Source organism: Epinephelus fuscoguttatus, linkage group LG8 (genome assembly GCF_011397635.1).
Source record: "Epinephelus fuscoguttatus linkage group LG8, E.fuscoguttatus.final_Chr_v1".
Classification (NCBI taxonomy): Eukaryota; Metazoa; Chordata; class Actinopteri; order Perciformes; family Serranidae; genus Epinephelus; species Epinephelus fuscoguttatus.
The window spans coordinates 20622422-20648590 of NC_064759.1; the positions used below are offsets into that span (position 1 = coordinate 20622422).

General features: G+C 41.2%; 1 protein-coding gene across 2 annotated transcripts in view; it reads right to left on the minus strand.

Moving 5' to 3' along the window:
* The window catches only part of LOC125892532 (mannosyl-oligosaccharide 1,2-alpha-mannosidase IA), a 254292-nt gene that overhangs the window by 69136 nt on the left and 158987 nt on the right, over positions 1-26169 (minus strand). For both annotated transcript variants that reach the window (XM_049582507.1, XM_049582506.1), the window contains exon 4: positions 25504-25584. In XM_049582507.1, the coding sequence (XP_049438464.1) occupies positions 25504-25584 (81 nt within the window). The remainder of the gene's footprint in view (positions 1-25503; positions 25585-26169) is intronic.

The following is a 26169-nucleotide window of genomic DNA, read 5'->3' on the forward strand; positions in this document are numbered from 1 at the left end:
GCACCACTTCCTTGTAACTGCCTTTTTGGTCGCAGCTAACAGAATTTTGACAAGATATTTATCTTCACATTGAACATTTTCACTTGTCAAATTACACGGGTACAAAACCTTACATGACATTTGTAATTCATACCCCAATATAGTTTTCAATTCCAGCCATACATCATTCCAATATTTTCTTATTCTAATACATTCCCAGAAAATGTGAGTGTGTCCTACATTCAGCTCCCCACACCCTCTCCAGCATGTTTGCTGAATAGTCTGTTGAAATTTGCTTTTTATCTTAGGAGTGATGAAGAACCTGGTTATATTTTTCCAACAAAATTCTTTCCAGATCCTTGAGCTGGTGGTGGTTCGCTGAGTATCACAAATGTTAAACCAGTCCTCTTCTGTTAATTGTATTTTACTTTCTTTTATCCATCTGTCTCTAATGTACAGTGTAGAGGTTCCCCTGTTCTTTTCTAGTCCCCGGTACAATGCTGAAATCACTCTACCTGTACTGTTTTTATATGCTTTACACAGTGTCACAATCACGTTATTCAACTCCTGGGGAAGATCTGGTTTTATTTCCTTCTCAAAGAAGTCCCTGACTTGGAAGTACCTAAATTGATCGTTAACCTCCAAGTCGTATGGCTATTTACATTTTCATGTGGCCACTGGGGTTCTTCTACATGCTTAGCACACAGGAGAAGTTTCAATAGCCCGCAATGCACAACCTCTCTGCAAAATGGCACTAAATCCTACACACTAGACCAGAGGTTCCCAACTTGTCCAGCCACAGGTCCAGATTTCTCTTAGGTCACTTGTTCAAGGTCCACGCAGTGGAATATATTAAGTGTCACACTTGCGCTTGGCCATGCCATCGAGCTAGTTTGCTGTCTCTGTCAAGTAGCTTTCTGTTCAAAAATAAAAAAACTGCTGAAAATTCACTGCACTTCAAAATAAAGTGCCATTTTTACAAACTTGACACATTGGCGAGTCACTTGTGGTCCATTCAGGATGGACTTATTACCCACTTTTGCCTGCGACCCACCAATTGGGAACCACTGCACTAGACCTTTAAATGAGACCTGCATCTAAAGATTATTTTTGTTATTGATTGACCTGCCAAAGCTTTTCTCAATGTACTGATCTTATCAGTCTTCAAAATGTCAGAAAATATGTAGTTATTAATTTTCTTTACAAAGCCTTTCACAGTTTTTTAAAGACCAAAGTGACATCTTACACAGAAAAATAAAAAAGTATTTAGTTTATTATCACATAATTTAAAGAAAAGCAGGAAATCTTTGCACTGAGGAAGCTGAAACTAATGAATGTTTGGCATTTTTGCATGAAAAACATGACCTTAACAGCTGCAGGTTACATTTCTATTGAAAATGATTGATTAGCAGCAACTTAACATTTCAGTCTTCCAGAAACATCTCTCTAGCATTATAAGCTTCATATTTTCTGTACAGCATGGCTTATAAGTATATGCTCCTTACACCTCTTCCACAGGTGTTGTCTGTATCTTACTCACACCTGTATGCCAGCATGTGTAACAACCTGAGCTGCAGCTTTTGTGCGTATGTGTAACTGTAGATGTGAAGCTGCAAATTGCTTTAAAAGAACATGCGCATTGTGCACTACAGTCTTTCCCTGGAATTATGAAGCACAGCATGACCACACAGATATTGTATTTCCTGCATGACTAGGCAGGCAGACTGTAAACCCAGACCGTGGGTTGTGACTGATAGGCAAACGGCTTACAGAACCTGAGCACTGGCTGTTGCAGGGCACGATTGTAAAACACTCAGGATTGATTTTTTTGGAGCGTCTGTTTTTCCAAGGGAGGGCTTTTTTTTTTTTTTTGCAACCATTAAGGTGTAGTCTGTGCTTGCCATAAGTAAATGTGTTTTCCGGTGTCAATCAGACCATCTACAGGTACCAACTGTGGAGCAGTAATACAGGCCATATATGACACAGGATGCATGTCCACAGCGATAGCAGTGAGTCATCAGTCAACTGATGGTCCACTCAGGAACAAACTACATCATGGGACTGTGAGTACTAAAAGCATTTCATGCAGAGAATGAAATCAAGTAGATGAATCCAGGGCAGCAATCATAATTCCCACTGCCAAGCGCCTGAAAGCAATCAATCATGAGAAATCGCAGTAGAAAAGTCTATTCTCATCCCTTCATCCCGATGGACTGCAGCACCGCAGCAGATAACCGAGGTGAAAGTAAAATACCAATCAGATTCACGATAGCAGATAAAGACAGAGTTGGAAAGGAACAATATTTCATTTACATACTGGTAACAGGATTATAATTTATCGTCGGTGTGCAGATGGAAGCTTTCTTTGAAAAGAGCCCTGGAGAGTTTCTGCGTGAACAGTTCTGCCTCATGCAGCCACAAGGGACCTCGAAGAAATACTACAACAAACATGGCCGTTGTAAAAGACTGAAGTGGAGCATAAAAACTGAAAGAGGGCACAAATCTGTCCTGCTCGGCTCATCACACATACTGTTTTCATTAGTTGTGTACTGTATGTGATCTCCCATCGCCTGCAGAGGCAGAGAAAAGAGTGAGAGGTCTAACTGTCACCCAAACACTAAGACATATGAACTCCCCTTGCCGAAGGCGTGCTGTGAACACAGACTCTCCCACAGGCCCGAGGGGACACTCTGTTTGCGTCCCCTCTTTCCTCAGACGCACAGTGAAGCGTGACTACCTCAGGTGGAGTTTGTGAGCTGACTCCTTTATCCCAGGGCAACCTTACTTTGTGTGCAGCTCAGAGTTGCACCATTTCAGGAGAATACAAAGGGAGGGGAGGAGAGAGAAGTCATGCATTCAGCTAGCAGGGACATGGAGTAATGCTACAACCAAGACAAAGAAGCTGAGGGGACACAAGAAGCAGAGATGAGATAAAAATAAGGGAGGGAATAAGACAACTTAATGTTGCAAGTCATGACCGCAACTTTGGAACAAACTCATTTTTTACACTAGACAGTATATAATCATTGCATCTCCCAGGAACAGTGTCTGGACACGTCCTTTTGATTGACGGCTGAAGGACGTCTCAGCAGCAGCGAGACCGGGCTCCATTACCCGCACAGCAAGCAAAAGGACATGCACTGCAGCCGTAATGATACATTTAAGTCAGGGATGGGGCTATTTGTTGGTGAGGAAGAGCGAGGAGCAGTCGGCCAGGCCCTGACAGCCGTTCATCCTCCCCAATCATCAGCTCCGAGGGGAGTGCTTCCAAATCGCTGCTCGCATGACTACTAAGAGGCCCGGCCCATTAGCTAGTTGTGTTACGCTAAATATGAAGAAACAGATCAATTACCGCCTCCGCCTGGGATCCAGATTATGTTTTAATGTGTGTGTGTGTGTGTGTGTGTGTGTGTGTGTGTGTGTGTGTGTGTATGGGTGTTTCTCTATATGTACCTGTTAATGCACGTATTGTTTCTGGTGGTTTGTTGCTCCACACACAATCCTGCAGCCGTCTGTGGTGGAGATGTTAAGCCAATAATTTACCTGAGCTGTTACACAGACGTGAAGGTTCCTCCAGGGAACAAGTGAGGATGATAAATAATTGAATTTCCCCAGGCTGCAAACGGGGAGATTTCATTCATTATTTATCATCTAATTGATTACTGCAAGTAGGCTTTCTAACCTGTCCCACAATTAATGTGCTGCTTTTTTATGCGCTTAATTAATGGCCACTGCAGCTTCATGAAAAACACACACTCAATTACATCTGGAATTGAAAAGCCGCGGCAGTTCGTGCTGTATAGCTGCGCTGGGGACGGCACGGAGACATTAATCAGCTAAAATGGAATTCAATAAGACAGACTTAGTCTTCTAGACAAAATTGGACTATTTTTCATATTGTTGTCACACCGCATCTGTGGCAATATTGCAGCTCAAGTTTTTCCTCTTGACCGAAAATCCACTTTGAATCAACTTGGCTGTCAACAACCTTGTTTGTGCTGAGGCTGCGACCGTCCTGTCCCCCTGTTCAGACTCCTCTTTGAGACACTGTGTTGATGTTTCTGGAGTGTGGGACAACATATTCAATGTGCTGCTCCTTTCATATTTGGGGAAGAGTTATTGTTTTGTATACAAACAACAGATGCACGCGCGCACACACACACACACACACACACATACAAAGATGTACAAACTCACACTAGCACACACGTTTATCTCTCTTGCTCATGTTTAGAGAGGCCGCCACCCAAACCAATTCCATGGGGTCTTGTTTTGAATAAAAAGCGGTTATAGCCAACACAGTTTGCATTCAAAACACCCTCTTGGCAGTATAAGCTATGGTGAGTGTTTAGGCTCACAAAACAAATGCTATCAATTCAAATTTCCATGTTTCTCTATTTCCGTTCAGTGTCGACAAAACAAAAGGCGAGACTCCTGGCAAAACTTTAATTCGCTGTTTGCTGCGGGATCTTTTCAAATCCTCACGTCACACTTGATATCACAGAGGCTTCCACCCTCATCAGCTCCCTCGGAATTATAAAAACATGAACAGACATTTTGGAAAATATAATACAAGCAAAACAAAAACAAGCAATGCAGGGTGCAGCAGATGTAAACTAACTGTCTTTATTTCACAGTAAACTACATGATCTGTGTGCACCACTACGTCTTTCAACCTCTCCAGCGACAAATCAGCCACCAGTCCCACCACACACAGACTCTCTCTATTTCCTGGAAGGCATTGATTGCAACCAAAGCCACCAGGATCGATACTTTCACTGTTAAAAGCCAGCTCGTTGACCCCTTAAATAACGCTGTAAAGTGTACTGAGGCAATAATGGGCCCTCTTTTACTAAATCAAATTCTTGTGTCTTTGAGGGCTGAAAAACACCCAAAAGTGACGCTTGCCTGCGGTGAGAGAGCTAGATGGAATTCTACATTTCTTTGTGTCTGCTGTCAATCAAAAGTCTTCACTGAAAACTTGGATTTTGTTCATGTGTCTTGAGTTCATCCTCAGAGGCATGAAAAGGCTCTTTCTCTCCTTTAATTGCAGATGGACAGAGAGGAGCACTGAAGCTTATAAATAAGGCCTCGGGACTGTGAGCTGTGCAAAGTCTGAATGAAAAGGCCTGGATGCCACAAGGCTGACATCATTAAGAACAGCCTAATGATCCGCTGAATTTGATTTGTTTGGCCTGGTCCTTACTGACTGGCATGACTTGTGGGGGAAAAAAAAAAAAAGCACCCAAATTTCATCAGTCTCTCAACAGGACTTCTATTGAGGTTTGGGCTCATTTGGGCCTGTGCCAAAGCTCCTCCAGGCTGAGTCCAATTACTCCTTCAAGAATGTACCACCAAAAAAAAAAAAAAAAAAAAAAGACTAATTGAAGGGTTTATACAGGAAGAAAACTAATAGACTGATTGAGAGAAAGTGGGGACACATCAGTATACAAAAAAAGTAAAGCTCTTGGGTTTCTTCTCCTGGCATAAAAACACTATTAACTTTCTTCTTAATTGTGCGATAATCCAAGCAGTCACAGAAACGTATCCTTCGAAGCTCGGCTTGGCTGCAGTTCTGGCAAACACGCTGCTAACTTATATTTGAGTGACAGTTTCATTCAGTGTGTGAGTTATTATTACCCGACTGTACAAGACACAAACAAATATTAAATAAGCCGCACGCTCTGATGCATACAACATTTGAACAAGCTATAATGCAAGATGTGTGAGCTGCTGGTTATGAGATGTTGTTCTTACTCAGTGCCGCTTAATTCCATAATAAAACTGAAAGGTGTAAGAGTGGCGCAGCGCGCAGTTATTCTAACTCTGCACAAATGGGATTAGGTGTTTGTACACAGAGCAGAATGAGGGTTTGGGATAGGGAGCTTTCCTTTCACGGTTAAGCCTGCAGCGGGGACTACAGAGCGTGGCAGGTTACCCTGCGATTATGATGATCCAGTTTGATCTGAGGAAATGAAATTTCTTCCAAGGCCACTTTTCGGCTCTTCAGCAAAGGGACAACAAACAGATAACATGCAAAGGCAGCCACTGCTCGCACATAGGCAGCAGAACACACACACACACACACACACACACACACACACACACACACACACACACACACACACACACACAGACATGATGCAAGCTCGCAGGTGTGAGTTCAGACTCATTTGCACTGACTGCAATAATTTATTTTCCCAGACTTCAGTGTTAAAGCTATTGTACAGTAATGCCACACTTACAGTATGCTTTGTGTAGATGGATTCCAGGGTTCATTTTGCAATGCAGAAAAATATTTAATTTGCTAACAGTTGCAGAAGGCAAGCCTCATGGTATTTACAGAACCAGGAACAAGTTTGATGTGAGCACAAGTTGCAATTAAAAGAAAATGCCTGATCCTGCCAGTTCATTAAGCCTGTGAGGTGCTGAGATACCATGAAAAAATATGAGATATGTGAAGGAAAATGATACTGAAATCATGTTATGACACAAGGGCAGCGAGTTACAATTATTTTTCCATTAATCTCTCAATTATATTCTCAATTAATCAATTAGTTGTTTGGTCTATTTAACAGCAGACAATGTTGAAAAATGTCAATCAGAGTTTCTCAAAGCCTAAAATGACATCCTAAAACATCTTGTTTTGTCCACAACCCAAAGATTTTCAGTTTACCGTCAAAGAGGAGCAAAGAAACTAGAAAATATTCACATCAGAGAATCTGGAATGATTATAAGTTGTCCAGACAACAGATCTTAACATGGAGGTGGCTAAGCTGGCAGCTAGCAGCTAACAGTGCTAACTCTATAAACAATGCTAAGCACCAGCAACAGCGCTGACAGATCTAATGGTGTTAGCCCAGGAGAAATCGGAGGGTGGGAGGTTACACTTCTGTGACAACACCATCACAGTATCAGTGGCAACCGCCGTAGGAGCACAGTACAAAGCAGTGGCGATGAGCTCGCCAGTGGGACACACAACATGCACTAACATGCATAGCCAGTGAGACCAGCTTACCATAACAGCTTTAAAAAAAAAACTCAGACCTTTGATCGATTATCAGATTAGTTGGTGATTAATTTAGTAGTTGACAGCTAATCGATTAAGCTCTGTAAACCATAACTACTCATCACATAGTTCATCAACAGTGAGACCACATGTTGTATCTTATACTCTGACAGTTGCAGCCAGTTCTAAACCAAAATAAAACAAGACGAGGAGCTGACAGTCGAGCTGTGTTGGACTTTCGCACGATGGTTCTTTGAGCTAAACGCTAATGTCAGCATGCTAAAAAGCTAACAATGATAACTGTACTATGGTGATGACAAGCAGGCCTAATGTTTTTTCGTGTTCGCCATCTTAGTTTAGCATCAAAGCATGCTAACAATTGCTAATCAGCACTACACACAGAGTACTGAGGCTGATGGACACACCAGTAGTTTTGCTGTACTGGAAACCTTTAAATTTTGACCTGAGATGTCCACAGCCAGCGCAATTCATCCTGTACAGCTCCTGAATATCTGAAACAATTAATAGCAAACAGTTGTTGAGCTAGTTCAGTCTGGACCAGCACACAGCCTGACACTGCCATTCATAGAGCGATGTGGCTAGCATGGCTAAACACATGCTGGTCATGATGACAGTCACCATCTCCATTCTTAGATCTAGAGTGAAGCTACTATACATTTGAGATGGCAGGGTGACAAACTCACTAAACTCACTCATTCCACACATTCATTAAATCACAGGAAGCACTCTTCTTCCTCTGCATAATCGTCATACAGACATACTCAGCATTGTAATGTCTACACAATATTTCATCTCCATCTCCAATCTTCCCCACCTGTACAGACTCCACCATATATCTCCCATTTCAACTGCACTTAATTTTCACATTTTTCTCTCCCTCTCAGCCCAGCTTATATAAGAGGTGATGGGGACGGGGTGTCAGAAAAGGCACCGTACCCTTCAGCTGACAGGAGAGTATATCCCTGTCTCTCCCTAAAGGATGGCTGAAAAGCGATCCTCTCCACGCACACTCTGATGAATATCACCGCCTGCTGGACCACTGAGGCTCAGATTTATTCAATTGGCTCCTCGTATACAGTAACTGACTGTGCTGTGGAGAAAAAAATAAATCACCTGGCATAAATTTATCTCCACTACAACCTAACCCTTTCCACGGGGACACACGGTCACAGCGGGGAGGATGATATAATTTCTCCGCTGCTGTCTGCTGCAGTGGGTGATGGGAGAGAGATGAGTGGTAGCAGAGAGGCACAAAAGGCTTTCATTGGCTGCTTAAGCTCAGACACAGGAAAAGTTAACCACAATCAGAAATGTGCAGCGTGAACGCTGAGCTGGATGTCTGGGCCGCAGCTAAAATACTGTTTAAATGATTTTGATAAGTGTGTTTTTTTAAAAGAAAGTCCACGAGGTATCAGAACATCAGCACTGTGACACTATCGAGGACCTGCTGGATGAATCAGAGACTAAATTGAGGCGAGGAATACTGTGAGATACTCTCAAAACAAACAATGCATGCAGTTCAGCTTTTTAATTTGGCCTAGCTACAATTCTACAAGAAAAAAAGACACAAGAATCTGAAAATACAATCCCACCAAGCTGATAAAAACAGATAAAAAATATGAAATTGCACTCAGGTGCTTTTGCAAAGAGTTGATTCAGACCACATTATGTCTGTGACTCAGAGGCCCACAGCACAAAGCACACAGTTAATGCTGCATGGTGCAGGTGCATATAGCTGAGCAGCTGACATTTGGGTAATAATGTGGCCATGGGCAAATGGTGCAACTACAGCACGGTGGGAAATTAGGTCAAATCAGGATGAAACATTACCAGAAGGTGTGACAGGGCCTGGCATCAGTCATGACTAAGCAAATTACCTTTCCCCTTAAAAGCAGAGTGCTTTGTGTCACAGCACTGTGATGTCCCTGAGCGGGAGGCACAGAGTCATCACTAAGTAGCATGAATTAAATTAGCTTAAAGGAGGCATGATGATGTTGTTATGATACTGAGTGAAATGTTTAATGAAAGAAACAGTCCAGTGACTTGAAGCAAAGACTCACACAACCGACCACAGAGTCAGCTTGCTACAGGACAAGAGGGTGTCCATGTTAAGTATCTATAGAAGAGTTAACATCTCCACAATACTTTGTGTACATCACAGCACATACTAACAGTTGTTGGCAATATGAAAGTATATACTGTGTGACTGTAGAAATGTGTTCACCGGTAGAGATTTGGCATTACCATTTTTATGTCTGGAGCTAATCGGTAAAGGCTGTGTCGCAAATCAGGGCTGGATTGTTGGATGATCTTCATGTGATCTTGTGATTTTTGCAAATCCAGCTGCCTTGAAAGATAACGTAATTTGGGCAGACATGAGAAGAGAGTGCAATTATAAATACAGAAACCTTTAACACTGAAAACTACTGTTCTCGGAAACGTTAAAGCCTCCATTTTTAAAGAGTCTATTCTTTTTAACTCAAATGTTGTCTCATGTGAGGGAGTTGGGGTGTTTTTTGGTTTGGAATTTCAAAATAAAACAATGAGATAATCAAATGTGATTAAGTGTCGTATGGCTATTTTAAAACGATTCTTAATTGAACTGAACAGAACAACTACTGTATCATGAGACACAATGATGCCGTGATATAAATTTATATATAATGTGACAGAAGACTTTGGCCACATCGCCCACCACTAAACATATGCATGTACTCACAATCACTCACAACACCACAACATGCGTATTCAATAAGGGACTTATCTCCAAGTCAAATTGGCCAGCATATCCCTAACAAACATTTTAATAGCTCTTGACATGAGTCTGCAAAACAGCCATACACACAATGTTTGTTTAATCTATGAAACTGGACAGTACACCAGCACTACAGCCGCCCTGTGCCACTCCTCTCACTGGTCATGGCTAGACTGTAACCCCCGATTTGCGAAACTCTCGCAAGCTGCTTAGAAATATTCTTACTGTTTTATGGTGTGACAACACTGTGGTTAAAGTCTGGTTAGGTTTAGACACAAAAAGCACTTGGTTAGGGTTCGGGAAAAATATTGAGGTGGTAAGTAATGTGGTAAGTTAAAATGGATCAGGAGTATTAAAGCTGTCATAAGAGGGTTAAAACCGTCATAACGGGAGCTACTTGGTATGCAAGCTTATTTGTGTTTTACTTTGCCAGACCCTTGGTCCAACACCCACTCCATTGGCCGGTGGGATGAGCATGTCTTTTGTTAAAATGACCACTTGAAAGATGGAACATAAAACCTCGCTGGAGTTTGAGAATCTAAGGTTATCATCTAGACACGGATCCTCCCACTTCAGTGTTGTCAACTTTACAGTTTTATGCACGTCACTAAATTTCAAAACAGGCATGGGTGAGAAAAAAGCTTGGCTGCGAACAGCAAAAAAATGCAACTCCACTTGCACACAGCCCACCATGCACTGTGAAGAAAATGCAGCCCAGAGGGTTTAATAACATTTATTCAAAATTTGTTTAAAACATATGCATTTATCATAATATAAATATCTAAATTATAAAAAGTAAAAATAATAATGAAAAAAAAGTATAACCTATTTCAAATTCAGGTGCATCCCTGCAGAAAATATCAGGGGAGATATTTTCCTGGAGGCGCTGTAACAATGAGAGACGCAGAGAGAATAAAAGACAAAAGCAGACGTTCAGGCTCACGTTCAGAAACTGATCATTTTCATATTATTCCTGCGTATCAGGTGATGATTGAGTCTTGAGACATACTGATCGACATTAGCTGCGTTATGAATATCAATTTGCTCCTCACGGTCTCCTCAAGCAGGCGAGTAAAGGTCAAATCATTCAGTCTAAGAACAAACTTTGTTCCCTCGTTAATGCATTCAGCACACACACTGCAAACTAACATGACAACTGAGTTCCCTCGGCACTTAATGATGTGACTTAATGATGCTGTGACAGAGAGGAAAACACCCAAATGGAGACGGATGAAAAAAACTGTCATCTCTGAGAGGAGTTTACAATTTACTGCATTTTCTCAATGTGATATGTGTGATATTCATGTTGTCTGTGGGAGAGCGCTCTCCCGTGTTATGACCCAAAATAAAACCATATTTGGAGACAGAAGTGGGTCACCCAAATTAAAGGGAAAACAACATGGACTGGTGCAAAACACTGAAACCCTCACCCACCACATTCCCTTACAAAGAAGCATCTAATATAATATTTATATGATGCCACTAGATTTTAAAAAGAGACCTACAGGCCACAGACAAAGATTAAAGTTTATGAACTTTAGTAGGGATAAAAACAAACCTGGGATGTCACAGTAGTTGACTATTAGGGTGCAATTTATGGCCTTGAGCATTCTATCCCATTATTCCCAAATAGTTCTCAGAGACATCTAAAGAGATGGATTGAAGACCACCAACCCATTATAGACATGATTGGGATTGGCCCAGAACAGAGATAAGCAGGTAACAAGATGAGGCAAGTGTTTATTTCCTCCAGGAGAGAACCACAGCGGCATTTCAATTCTCAGAAAACACTGATATGAGTAGCTGTGCAAAGTTTGTTTTTAGAATAAGTGCTTTGACCTTTACTTGTTGGCTTGACAACGTTTTACGGAGTAAAAGGAGGTTCATAACGTGGCTACTGCCGATGATACATAATGAATATAACCCTCTCTCTCTCCACAGTATCTCTTTCCTCTCTGTTTTCCCTCTCTTCTTCCTCTGTTTCATGTTATATCTATCATTTTCTCCCTCGTCTCCCTCTATGGCTTTGCATCTCTCTTTCGTCTTTCTTCCTTTGTCTTTGGTTGCATTCCCTCTCTGCCTATTTGCCTCTCCACTCTCTCCTCCTGACTCTCCTCCCCATCTGTCTTTCTTCTATTCTGCCTCTGTGCATCTTTCATGGGCAGAAATAGTCAGTCACACATGGGAGAGGACCAATTACACAGGGAGTCTGAGGGCCCTTTTCTAGAAAAATTTGAATTTTTACAAACATGTTCCACTAAATTTGCCAAGGCCACATTGACCACGTAAAAGTGATTATGAAAATTAACGATTCCCCAATAGCTCAGACAACAATCTAAACATGATGCATGCATAATACTGGAATATTTAGAAGTTACTTTAACAGGTTAATGAAGCCTGCTTCCATACTGTAAGTTTTATTCTACTGTAAATAATTCAACAACGGATTAAAGGCCTTCACACACCAAGCCTGCACTTTTCCAACGAAATTGTTGCAGGCTGTGTAAATCACATTTGCATACTGACTCTGAAACTTCTGTCAGTCCTTCAAATTTTTGGGAAAGGTTTGATTTTCTGTGTTTTTTCACATCCATCCAGAGCCTGAAGAGTGTTTGACATAAAAAATGTGGCGAAACGTGTGGGAAACATTCGCAACAATCAAAAGGAACAGGGCGCACAGTTTATTTTCCTAAGTCAGACAGCCTACTTTCAACAGGTCAGATAGTAATATTCAGGTGGCTGATGATGACGAGGAGGAGGATGAGGACTGCACACAGACAGAGAGAGAGGAGGCGACAGCATGGAGACAGAGAGGGCGGACAGCTCAGTCCCTTCATGTAGCCGCGGTGCCAAATGCAAGACGTGGGCAGCGAGAGGCGGCAGCCAGGAAGGTAACTCCAGTAGAGGGAAGTAAGGCAGAAAATATGTTTTTCCATTTTGTCTCAAATTGCAAATTTTCACAGCCAATAGAACAATAAAACGTATCGGAGTGAGTGAGCAAGGATTCTAACTCTTGTTACATATTCTGTATACGTGTTGAATCTGAATCTCAGGCTGTTTATTCGTATAAATAAAACATGTACATGTGCACCCACATGTCTGTAACACACAGGGAGAATGACAGCTGTCTATTCTCACCTGCTGTGGGATCCTACTTTACTACAACAGCAGAACTGCTGCTGAAAACTCCTGAGATGGGAGCAGGAAAAAAATATATTCACAATTGTGCCTGGTTGATGGATTGTTGCCGGCCAAACAACCAGCAGTCAGTACATGGGAACTCTAAAAAGACCAATCACCATCTTTTGACAAAGTACGCTATAAATCCAGTTTTTAGCCCCAGTATTTTCTGTCTTATCTTCCTCTTCCACCGCAATTTGAGTTTTAGAGTCACGCCCAAGGACACTCTGACTTGTGGACATGAAGAGCAGGGGATCAAACCATCAATCTTGCGATTAATGGATGACTCACTATACCTGCTGAGCCACAGCTGCTCCGTATTATTCAAGTTGTTGGCTAAATAACTATTTCGCTGCCATGCTACATGCTGGCAGATGATATCTGTACTGTACGACAAAAACAGAAAACTGGGGGGTTTGACAACAAGTTATCTCTTTACAGAGTACAAGTAGAATGAATTGGGAAGGTTGTGCAGCTAGTGCAGGCAGACAGGCATCTCAATGTGAACTCTCTTGCCCCGTATGCAGTTGCATAATTTGTCTGATTTCCCTTTGGATATAAGCATATACAGTGAACAGCGGCAGCATCCAACACACTGTGAGGAAGGAAACAGAGCACACAGCGGGGCAGAGCTCCTGCCGCAGCAAGCGAACACAGTCTGTGGTCATTTTGACTTGACCAGCAGACTTCACTACAAGCCGACTGGCTGTTGAAACAGGTGACGAGCTTTACGTGATAAAACCAGCAGCTGGCGATTTGCCCAGAGTTGTAGGTGACACCTTCAGCCAAGTTGAGTCAAGCTCACACTGCTGCAACTTTTCTCTGCAGAGTTCTAAAACGGTTTTGTCTTCTCGCAAATCTTTCTTAACTGGGCTGGGAAAAAAATCCCTCAGGAGATTAATCATACTAAACACCGTTAGGGCTGTGATAATATTTTGAGCTGGAGTGATGTATCGATTCACTGATCAGTGACTCAGTATCACTGATGAACAATGATCCATGTCATCATCTTTAAGACACACCTTTATTTTGAAATTCCCATGGCAGTCTGTGTCACCATCAAATAGCACCAGGTAGATAATGGTGAGCAGGTAAGAAAAAAATATGAGGATATTTACTGCCCTGTTGGGAGTGTGGAAATATTTTGGAATCTGGAGAAAATACGGGGCAACAGACAGAACACATATGCAAACAATACCGTTACAACAGTAAATGTTCAGGACTCATGACAAACAGCAACTCACTTTGCTAACTTATTGCTGTTGCTACAGCAACATTAGCTGCTCTGTCTCAATAATGCTGAAAAAACATGCATGTAGGCTGATATTCATCCGCACTGTTCTGTCATGAGATGCACTGTGTTAAACTAACAGTAAGTAAGACAGGGTGTCAATAACACATGTAAGTTGTTGAGCTAATAAGTTAGCAAAAAACAGGCATATGATAGAGTCTCATATTGATCACAGGCCCCTGAAGAGAACTGAAATCATATCATGGCAAATGTTGTGCAGTTGTCCAAAGAATCAATAAAATATCATTTCGTAATGAAACTAGTGATTTACACCTCCAAACACTGCCAACCAGGGTAGAAAGGCCAAGCAAGCAATGAAACGTGATTGTCTGGGGGGGGAAACAAAGAAGCAGTAAGAGGCCCTGACCTCAAATATCCAACTTTAAAGTCTGCAGGTTAAAGTGGCATCTTTACAACTACGTCTTACAAGTACAGTCCTGACTGGCTAAAGGATTTACTCCGCAGCTAATGCTGCAGTTAGGAGGATTTACTCTTTCAGAGAGACTACAAAGCCGAGCTGTTAAGAACAGCCAGAAGAATTTCTTACTGTTAAACCTTAAACTTTTTGCCTCGTCTTTCACCAGAACAAAAAGTGACCACATTTATGACTGAGCAGTTAAGTATGGAAAAATTCAGGCTGTTTCACCTTCCAGTCATTTGAAACTCTCGTTAGGTGTTAATGTGTGTGTGTCTTTTACAGTTTAAATGAAATGAAAATCTAATGGAAAACACTAGGGGGTCAAGTATTCAGGGATTTGATCTGAGGAGCCTGATATGACTGTTGATCTCGCAGTCGAAAAGTTGTAGTTATGGAAAAATGTGGTTGTAAAACAAAGGATCATTCAATTCTGGCTATATGGAGGTGCTGAATGTCTGTTTTGACATAGAATTGCTTGGTTTCTCCTATCAAATCATAGCCTATTTTGGTAAACGTATTAATCAGAGCATTCACATAACAGCGCAAACTATTTTTTTGATCGACTGTCAAAATCAGCAAGGAAAGGCGCCTAGCAACAGCTATTTGAGTCTTGCATTTCTTCCTTTCTGAAAGAAGAAGTTGAAAGTTCTCTGAATGACCAAGAAAAGCAAGCAGGAAGTGAACTAAGTGACATATTCTGTCCGTCTTCCTGTCTGTCTATCGATCTCCTCCTCATCCCTTTCAGTGCAGTGGACAGCACTGCTACCACACGTCCACACACCTAAACCTAAACCTACACACACACACACACACAAAACAAACAGCGCTAGATGGAACACATCCTATTATAAAATTAATTATTAAGCTTAGTCAAGTAGACACATTGTTTAATTGGGCATTTCTGCTCTATTTTCTGGTGTAGAAAAATGGAAACTAATGTCCCAAATGAGAATATGGATGAATGAGAAAAAAACAAAACAAAACAAACAAAAAAAAAACACTCATCAAATCAGAATTGACTAGGTAAATTCAGAGTCAGAGAGTTGGTCATGAAGCCATAAACAATTTCTGTCCGTTATAATACTTTCAACCTCTGTATCTCAAAAAAGCATTCCTAGATTTTCATACTAATTACATCGTATGAGTGAACAGCACAGTATTAAAGAGATAAATTAGATTCTTTTGAACGCTTTGTCCCCCCCTGGAAATACTTCTTATGCTACCCTCCTTTTCATTCTGTCTTTTGTGCTCTCTAACTCATCCTCCCCTATCCCCTCTTCCCTCTTGCCTCCGTGTCTCACCTTCTCATGCACCCTCACAATTGCTGATGAGCGTATGAACACACTTCTTCTCTCTTCCTCACCCCCCCACCTCCCTCTCCCTCTTCATCTCCTCTTTCCTCTTGCTGATGAGCATATGAACACACGTCTTTCTTCTCCTCTGCCGGCTGCTGCCTCCCTCTCTCCCTGCTGCTTCGGCTCAGCCCACGGGCAATTTTCACACAAGGCTGATTGAATTCACCCCCCCTTCCCTTTTTCCCTTCACTGTTCTCTGTTCTTGCTAAGGGAAGAGGATGACACAACAAGGTCTCACCACCACCACACACATTTATATGCATATAAATGGACACTGACGAATGAAACACACTCCTTGCACACAGACGACTGCACGTACGCATGCAGTGGAGAAATTGAGGTCGAGTTGACATACTGTACAAACATGCATGTTCTTATATGGAGGTGAAGAGAAGGGGCTCATAGAATATGCACGAGCGCCTAAAGAAGACATGCACATACTTTGGCACATATACTGTATGTATGGAGACAAACACAGAGCTGCACACAAGCTGATTCCAATGGCAGAGATGTTCCTAAGAAAAACAAACAGGAGCACTGGCATATTGCTGATAAGGCAATGTTTGAGGAAAAATGCAAAGTATGTAATGTCTTTTTTAATTACTCAATCAGCATAAAATTATTTGATGACAATTTTATTGATCCATTAACTCATTTATGAAGCCAAAACATTGACTTGTTCCAGCTTCTGGTGTTTTCTTTCTCTGCTTTTTATTAATATTTTGCAGTGGATATTTCAGGATTTTGAACTGTTGGTCAGACAAAATGCATCTATCTAAGCATGCAGATGCACAGCTGCAAGCTAAACGCACTTCCAGCGCAGACTGAAGATAGCACTGGAGGAAACTGTGAAACTGTGAAAACAATGTTTGGAAACAAATGGGGGAGGGAGGAAGGTAATTCTGTTGAGGGAGAATACTTATATGCACATCATGTAGGTGCAAGGCTGTCAAAACAGCGTACATTGAGGAGAGAGGTAACCCCTGCACATTTACTCCATGCCACAAAAGTTAAATGCAGACAACATTTCGATCTTACTTGGATCTTCATCAGATGGAAATGTCGTAAAAGCTGAAAGCACACCTATATTTATACATAATGCTCACCAATAGGCTGACAAGCTCTGTGATGGCAGATGTTGACCAGCGGCGACTGGATCTTTGCTCTCAAACCACAAAAAAATGTGACGGTACAACAGTCTACGTCAGTACATTATTCTATGCTTTCTTTTGATTTTCACATTGGCTAATCATCCTGTTTAATTTGTCTTCTGATTAAATTGGAACCGCTGAAACAAGTTGTAGGAAGCCTCTGCAAGTAATTGGTTGCTGGCAGACACTCTCTGCTGCAATAAAATGGTTAATCAGCAGGGCCGTGCACTGTAGAGCCGATGCGCTGCCGGTTCTGCCAGCCTGAATAGAATATAATGTCTATAGCCTTACTGTTGTGTACAGCCTTTATAGACTGAACTGAGTAGTGATGCGCGGGTCGCATAAATCAGTCTGTAAATGATATTTTGACATTATTATTATAATCTATTAATCTATAATCTATTACTGTCATGGCATCCGAAGGTACTGATGCGTTGAGCAGGGGACAGTCCGCGGCCATTTTCAAAACACACTTGTGTCACACACTCCAAAAGAAACTTATTGAAACTTTAAACACTAATTTATTGTACAAAACGGGGGAAACAAACGTTGACAAAAACGGTTCTATAATTCATATTAAATTCAAAAGTTAACTAAAAATCAGCAACAACTTAGAGGGAATAGTGATAAAGTGGTAAAACTTGGCATTCATCCACAGCCTCAGACGGATGCGCTCAAACATGCCGTGCGCACAAGCTCTGTTGGTAGGCTATACTATATTTTCACATTTTTAAAAATGTAATTTAAAAGTTTTGATTTTTATTGATAACCTACATTTACCAACAACAAAAAGTCTACATTTAGCACCAAAAAATATGTAGAGAGAAAAAAAACAAAACAAAACAAACAAAAAAAAACAACAATATTGAATACCAAATTTTCATAACGAATACCTACCCATAGAAACGAATATTCGAATATCCGAATATTTGGGTACAGCCCTAAAACAATGTTCAACAAAATGAGTAAAAAACAGTTGAAAGGGAAAAAAAATAATGCAAGACCATACTACAAAATATCAAACATACACCGATCACCCAAGAAAAGCCATCAAAGCTATTAAAGCCATTGACAGGGAAGTGAATAACTGATAATCTAATTAAAGGCTAGGCTACAGCTAGGAAACCTTGGCACGCACCCCCCACCCAAACACCTTCGGGACCACGATACCCAAATTAGGAGGTCAGGTCAACACCTTGAACTCTTTTGCAGGCCATCCCTGAGCAGTTTCTACAGTGTGGCATGGCACAGAGGGGCAGCTGTGTCTCAGAGATAGAGCGAAACGTCCACCAATTGGAAGACTGGCGGTTCCCCGGCTCCTCCAGTATCCTTGGGCAAGATACTGAACCCCAAATTGCTCCCGATGGCTGTTCCATCAGTGTGTGAGTGGTTACTGAGTAGCAGGTGGCACCGTGTGTGGTAGCCTCGGCCACCAGCGTGTGGATGTGTGTGTTAATGGGTGAATGTGACGTAGCGTAAAAGCAATTCGAGTGGTTGGAAGGCTAGAAAGGTGCTATACAAGTACATTTACCTTTTACCATTTATATTACGGTACATTATGGGCTGCAATCGGGGAGTGCTGTTGCCATGAGGGGGTGTACGTAGTCTGCAACGGTGTTTGGATTGGTGGAGCGGGGCAAGTAGCATCCACATGAATGCCAGGACCTGGTTTCACAGCAGATCATTGCATTGTAACAAGCTGATCAGTGTCATTTACTTCCCCTGTCAGTGGCATTAACGTTGTGAATGTTTGTTGTATATTCATCATCCCATATATCAGTCAACATCACCTGCATTCAAAAATGTATTATATTAAATTTAAGGCAAAACAAAAGACATCTTAAATACATGCACAGAAAGTGGATCTAAATACCCTTCTAAAATAGTCAGCTCAAATTCCAAGCTCAACTTTGATGACCTTTGACAAGCAACTTTGTTCTTCTATCAAAGTATTAACTCCTTCCACACAACAAGAATGGTTCCTGTGTGAAAAAGGAGTCAGTTGTGCAAATATGGTTTTTAAATTAACTGTATGAATGACAAGCTAAAGAGCTAACTATTATTTAGCACTGAAGAGCTATTGTGACAGTCTGGCGGCAGCTTGTTAGCAGCTGGCTAGTCTGTTAGCAGTTGTTAGGAACCGCTCACTGTCTGAGAGCATCTTTAAACTCTAACAGCTACAGCTCTGTGCCAGTGGTGGTTGCTCCTAGCAACAGGAAGTGCAATTGCTGGTGGCAGAATGGTCATGTTGGGGTCTGGGAATTTTTTTATTAGCATTCTTTACAATTTTCTGACTTTTTATAGACTAAACGATTAAACAATTAATCAAAAAACAATCAACAGAGAGATCAGTAATGCTGCCCTCCGGTATCAACAAATGGCCATACAGGTGGGCTCATAACAGAAGGACACGGACATTTAACACCTGCACTACTGTAATTGCCACTTCTGTGAGAGGCAGTTTGGCCTGGCCAGGAGAGTGTGACGGTGAATGATGGAAGAGCGGCAAAAGTAGCAGCGGACAGACTCGGTTGAACAAGACGTTTAACCTGGGGACTGCTTCCATAAAGACTAACCGTGATCCTTCTGGGGCCCCAAGAAAACGCACATAAACAGGACACACACGGTCAAAACAACAGGAGGTTATTAATGGTCAGGTGCTGCTCCAGTTCTGCTCCAAGCACTTCGCCAGCAAACTGCATCCTGCAAGCAGCCAAAATCAGCACCCGCTCCCCAGCAATCATTTACAGCGGCACCAGCTGCCCAATGTCCTCTGGTCAAACTGGATCCACAATCTTGTAATAGTCTCCCACACTGTATCTTGCTTGATTTAAGTCTCTGCAGCAGCAACAGACCTTCAATCTGTCGGTTTTATCATTCGGATGGAGCAGCAGACTCAGAGGAAAAGATCCTAATAGGGGAGTCGGAGGGGAGGGGGATAAGGTAGCTATAAATCTCGCTCTCAGGGACCCTTCACAGAAAGCACACAAGTGAGCCATGTGATGGATAACTGCGCCGGGGTAAAGGGTATTGATATGTCCGTCAGGAAACTGAGATGGTGTGCTCCATCTCATAAGAAAGATGGTGCACTGTAAAGGGTAAGAAAGTCCAAATGCAAAAAAAAGGACTGTAGTCATCTGAGCAAAACTTAGTGAGCAGCAGAGATTGATGGAAATAATACCAATAAAACTAACATCTTCAGTGTGGTGAGATGAAGAAATGAGGGCAAAAAAAAAAGGTTCAATCTGACTCTGGTGCATTTCCCTGTCTGCCTGTTTGGTTTGGTTCGTTTAGGCTCAATCAAACTCGAAGTGCAGCCTATATTTATGTGAGCTTATTTGGTAGCTTGTCCCCAAGTCTGTGTATTTTAGCTGTTCCTCTGAAAAAGTGAGTGATGTAGCAACCACACAACTATCCCTGTGACATTACAGTGAAAAAGCTTCTTTTTCATTGTCTTTCTACCTGTTTGTCACTACTTATGACATTAAGACCAACTCCAGTCACAACTTACAATGCTCATAATCAAGTATTTCTTTGTGAGCTCCTTGTGAACACCAAAGAAGATAAATACACAGCCTGCTCTCATCCCAGATCATCAAATATTGTCTGTCACGCCTTTCAGCATTTCGTAGCAGTGGTTAGGCCACACAGCTGAAAGACATTGTGTTAATGTTGTGAAATGGTTAGCATTAGGCTTAAGCAATAAAACTAATTGGTTAGGTTTATAAAAAGTAGGGCTGCCCCCTAATAGTCCACCAAATGTGACCAGAGAGGTCAAGGTAAATAGGCTCCAGGGTGCTTGTTAAGGTTGCTTAGCAACATCAGAGCCAACCTGCCACCACACTCTTGAAAACTAGCATAAAAAAGGCACAACAGTAGGGCCTAGTGCCCAACCTCATGTTTTCAAGGCGGTTAAGGACGTGGCATGTGTACAGCCCCTAACTTACAGGGCTGGTACCTGTGGTTATTACACAGGCTAGTTAAGACGAACACAGGACAAACCCAAGGTGATATGTAAACTCTGTCAGTGTAGTCATTTGACTACAAACATGACGTATCATCTGAAACATGGAAGTAGCTACATGCCCATTAGCTACTTAGCACAATCATTACTGCTTTGCCGACAGTGTCATTAACAGGTGGCTCGCTCAGTGTGTGACGTGCACTTGTAGATAAAATATAGGCCTATATTAATGAAGGTTCAGTAGTACGGTTTTGTATTTCTCTGTAATGTAGCACAGTGTTAACAATGTTACAGATACTATTCTTTCTCACACCTTCAACTCAAACCATCGTGTTGCCCCGCCCAAAAAATATAATTTAATAATTACATTAATATCGTAAACATGCGGGACACTAGTCGACTAATGGCCCTAAATGACGACTATTGGTCGACTAGAAAAAATTCCTAGTTGGGGGCAGCCCTAATAAAAAGATCATGTTGTCACTTGTGTTACATCAGTGTGCAAAGACTGATGTAAACTGCGTTACATTATGTTAAAACAATGCTGACTTTTGGTTTCAATCTAGATATGAACTGCGATTTCATGGATGAAAGTCCTGTTTTGTTTGACCCATCCACTTCTCCTCCCTCCGGCCTGCCCTACATAGACTTTCTCACTTTTTATACTATGTCAGTTCCTCTCAGCATCAAGTGTTGCCACAGATGGGTTGACATTGGAGTTAGCTGAAAGCCAGGCTCCTTGTAAATATCTTAAAGTATGTCTTTGACGTGAATATCATATGCCAAGGGGCATGAAAAAGCAGCGGTATTTGTCACACTGGGAATGAGAATGGGCTGAAATTTACACCTAAGATGTCGTACTGTAAGACCTTAACAGTATTTCTTCCCTTTCTTCCCATTTCTACCAAATGAACCAAGTACAGGTGTGAAAGCACGCTAAAAGATGTAAAGGTGTTAAAAGTAGCTCCTCTTTGTTTTCTCACCCTGACTAATCGGCACTAATGTCCTTGTGTGACATGGCGAGATAAGGCTTCATGGAGGAATCTTTCTTTGCACACTTGCACAGACACACACTCGCACGCACACGCACACACACACACACACACACACACACACACACACACACACATACACACATTCATATTAGAAAATGTCATAATCGAAGCCATATATAGAACTTTCCTTGGACCAGTGAATAAAATAGAACATTTTCTGCATGGCATTAATGGCACGCAAATGTGGAATAATGGATTCAACAATATATTCTGCTCCAGCAATGTATTCATATTTCACTCATCCAGCAGTGGTGGACAATTTAATGCTGCTCTCCCCTCAACTCGCTCGGCCTGCAAATCAATGTCCATTAAACCGACTTGAGTGTTCATATGTCACTGGATCCCCTCTCCATTAATTCTGCTTCTCTACAGATTGTAGCCTCTCTGACTGAGTGCTGTTCAAAACAGTACAACCGCAGTGTATGGTGTGTGTACGCTCCGGGAGGCTGCTACAGGCGGACACTCATTATGGTGACACGTTGACCTCCAGTGACTTCACAATGCACTGATAATGAACTGGACCATTTGTGCTGTGTGGTTGTCACAGGCAATTACAAAATCTTTATTTATCCAGCCAAGGTTTACGGGGTATTCATACTTCTTTTCTGGCAAGGCCGAGCTCCACGCTCATAAAGTTTCACAGCTTCACACCTGGTAGCTGTCCATCGTAACCACAGGCCTTTACACTTGGCCGCTGAGCAGCTTCACGGGAGCTGCTGCGGCTTCTTCAAGGACACAACAGTGGTAGTTTTTCCAGCAGAGAAAACCGATTCTCATTCACTTCGCCTCCCAAATGATTTAACCAAATGACCTTCTGGTTCTGGGCTTTCATCCATAGCCTACGAGTATTTAAATGCTTTAATTCTTTCATTCTGTAACAATAATGCAATGAGAGCAGATGCAACGTATACTCAGCGCTGATTATTTTCACTGCCAATTTTTTTTTAAAAGAAATCTAACTTTTATGAGATGGAGCAAATAAGGCACAGAGTAAGGGTGAAAATGCATATATTTCTAAAGAAGTGGAGTCCTTTTACACTTACTGTTTACTGTTAATTCAATCGTTATTAAACCAATGCTATACTCCTTTAAATTACTTACATGCCACTTCTTCTCTCTCATTCTTTTTATATATAGATATATATTATAGATTTTTTTTTTTATGTATATATAGAAAGAGTAAAAGTGTCTTTCCTGATTCTTTCACATAATTTCCAAATACTTTACAGAGAAACACAGGATTCTCTACGATAATTTAAGTATTCCATAGGTCACTGTTAACTTTAGAAACAACGATGTTTCTGTCATTTTGGCATGGGGTCGGCTCAACATAATACAATACTAATAAGCCATAGCAGCTGTTGCTATGAAGAAGAAACCTGTAGACCGAATTACTGTGACATTGCTCCTACAACAACAACAATCACTTCCAGTTAGAAAACTGACAACTGACTACAGTTGTGGAGATATGTAAAATCAGCAAACTCATTGATTTCTGTTGTCATTTTCAGCTGTAACAGTATGTTTTTTATAGATATGTAGTGAAACACAGTGGTGTGACATGTCTGACGTTTCTGTTGTGCTTATTTCATGTACTTTGTTGCTCTGATATCGTGTTTGATAAATCAACTCCACCAGCATGGAAGATAAACAACGTACTGCTATGGAAAGGGCTGCAGCAAAAGTGTACTTTGGCCACCTAAACACAAAAAAATTAGTAAGTGTACACTGTATTTGAATATTTGCTCCGCTTTACCTTACACACTAACCAATCGAGGCAGCGGTAGACCAACAACTCAGTGTTCTGCTACGTAAAATGACCATTTTTGTGGCTGGTGGCTTTGATATAACGGCTTCACTTATCCGTCGGAAAAGTCTGTCTGAAGGCAAGGTATAGTGGTGAGTACACTTAAACTCTTATTCATTTTTTTGGTGGGCTGTTTTTAGGTGGTTAACAACTAACTAACAAACTAACTAACTGAGGCAACGTCTGCTCAGCAAGGTTAGATTTTAATGAACCTGATGTACCTGAAGTTATTGTAAACAAACATTGTAATTCAGTCTATAGAGACCTCAATGAAAGCATTAAAGTATTTCAATGTGCTTTGCTGTTGAGGTTGGGAACAAATTGCAGATAAAATAACCTCAGGATCTCCTGATTTAGGCAGGAGAGTGTATTCTCCAGTTTCTCAACAGTGCAATCTTTAGCCTACAGCCACCTTAAGCAGAACATGTTAGAATTTTGCTCAGCAAGATTGTGTTAATGAATTTATTTGTTTTGTTTTATTTCTACCTCTGCCAAGAAAGCTATGATTTCTGTTTGGTTTGTTTATCGGCAAGATTACAGAAAACTACTGGTCAGATTTTCATGACACTTGGTGGAACTGTGTAGCATGGGGCCAAGGAAGAACCCATTTAATAATGGAGCAGATCTGAATCACAGGAAGGATACACAAATTATTTTTCATTTTTATTAACATTGCAAATAGGGCATTTGGCCTCGACCAAAGTCTGTGCTCTCTGAGTGTCCTTGTAGTTATTCCCTGTATTTATAACTGAAACATGAACAGAGCTCGAAACTGGGTAAAGAAAAACTCTTAAATGGTTAAAAAGTGAAATTCTGAGGAAATCAGATGCAGCCTAAACGGCTCCATTAAGAGATTTTTTAAAACTTGGGAGCCATTAACAAATTTGTGAACAGTCTGCCTGGCCTGGAACTATGAACTCGTACTTCTACAGGTTATCTGCCCTATATGTACTTACATAAACTATAAACTATGATGCACGTCCATTTTCTGTACATTTCTGTTCATATTTTCACCTTAAGATGATAGCTTATGTAAATTGCTTGTCAGATAAATGTAAATTTCTGTAGTGTGAGAGTGTGAAAGTGAAATTCTGCTGAAACGGTGTGGCAATGTGTAAATCAATATAAAATATTATGTTACATATTACATACTCAAAACAGGGTCTTGTTTACTATTGACTTTAGCGAGAACAACAACTTCTTCACGGATTAATATATAATAAAAAAAGTGAACAAAGTAATTTCCCAGTAAATAAAATAAAGTCTCAAACAATGAGCCTTATGTGTACTGTATAAGCAAGATATATTGTTTTGGTTGGAAAGCCTGAGACATGAAAGTGCTTCTGTGGTATGAGATCATTTTATGTGGGCACTATGGTGACACAACACTACGCACACACACATGCAGTCACACTCAGACGCAGCCTGTTCATCATTCAAACTGCAGGGTTGGTTGGGGATAAAGGAAGCAGCAGATCTCACCAGAGTAGAGGGATAACAGACATCTATTAATCTTACCTCCTCTCCTGTCAGGTAGTACGCCGCCAGCAACCCGCCAACGTAACGGATGTTCACCTCAAAGAGTGATGCCTCGCCATTCTGTTGAACCAAGAGAGAGAGATCAAATTGTCAAATGCCATATTCAGCCATGGCCTCAGTCAGCAGTAAAGCAGCAATAATAACACACTGCAGCCATCATAAAAAGCTGTGATTACTTAGGCTGTGTGTTTTTTAGAGGAAATGTATTTAATAACTAGTATAGCTTGTAGATTAATTGCCCTTTGAGACTCGAAAGGCATAGTGCGGCCAGGAAATGTAGATAAATGCTGTATTTCACATCACACAGTGTAAGCTGTGAAGTCTCTGTGAATCATGGGAATGATAAACCAAACTGAACACAGCTACAGTATCACCGCGACTGATGTATTTAATATTCACACAGCGTGATTTTCAGTGAAGACAGAAGTATTATTGTTGGCTTGGGGCAGTTAGCTTCAAGTTTTTTATAAAAATCGATAATTAACATTTCTATGCAGAACAAATTCTTTTGTTAAACAGAAAATAATCCTGTTCATTGCAGACACAAATCTGTTGCACAGCTCTAAGATACACATGGCGAATAACAATAAGCATCAAATCTTTCAGATGTATTTCACAGGAACCAGAGGTGCCAATTGATAAATT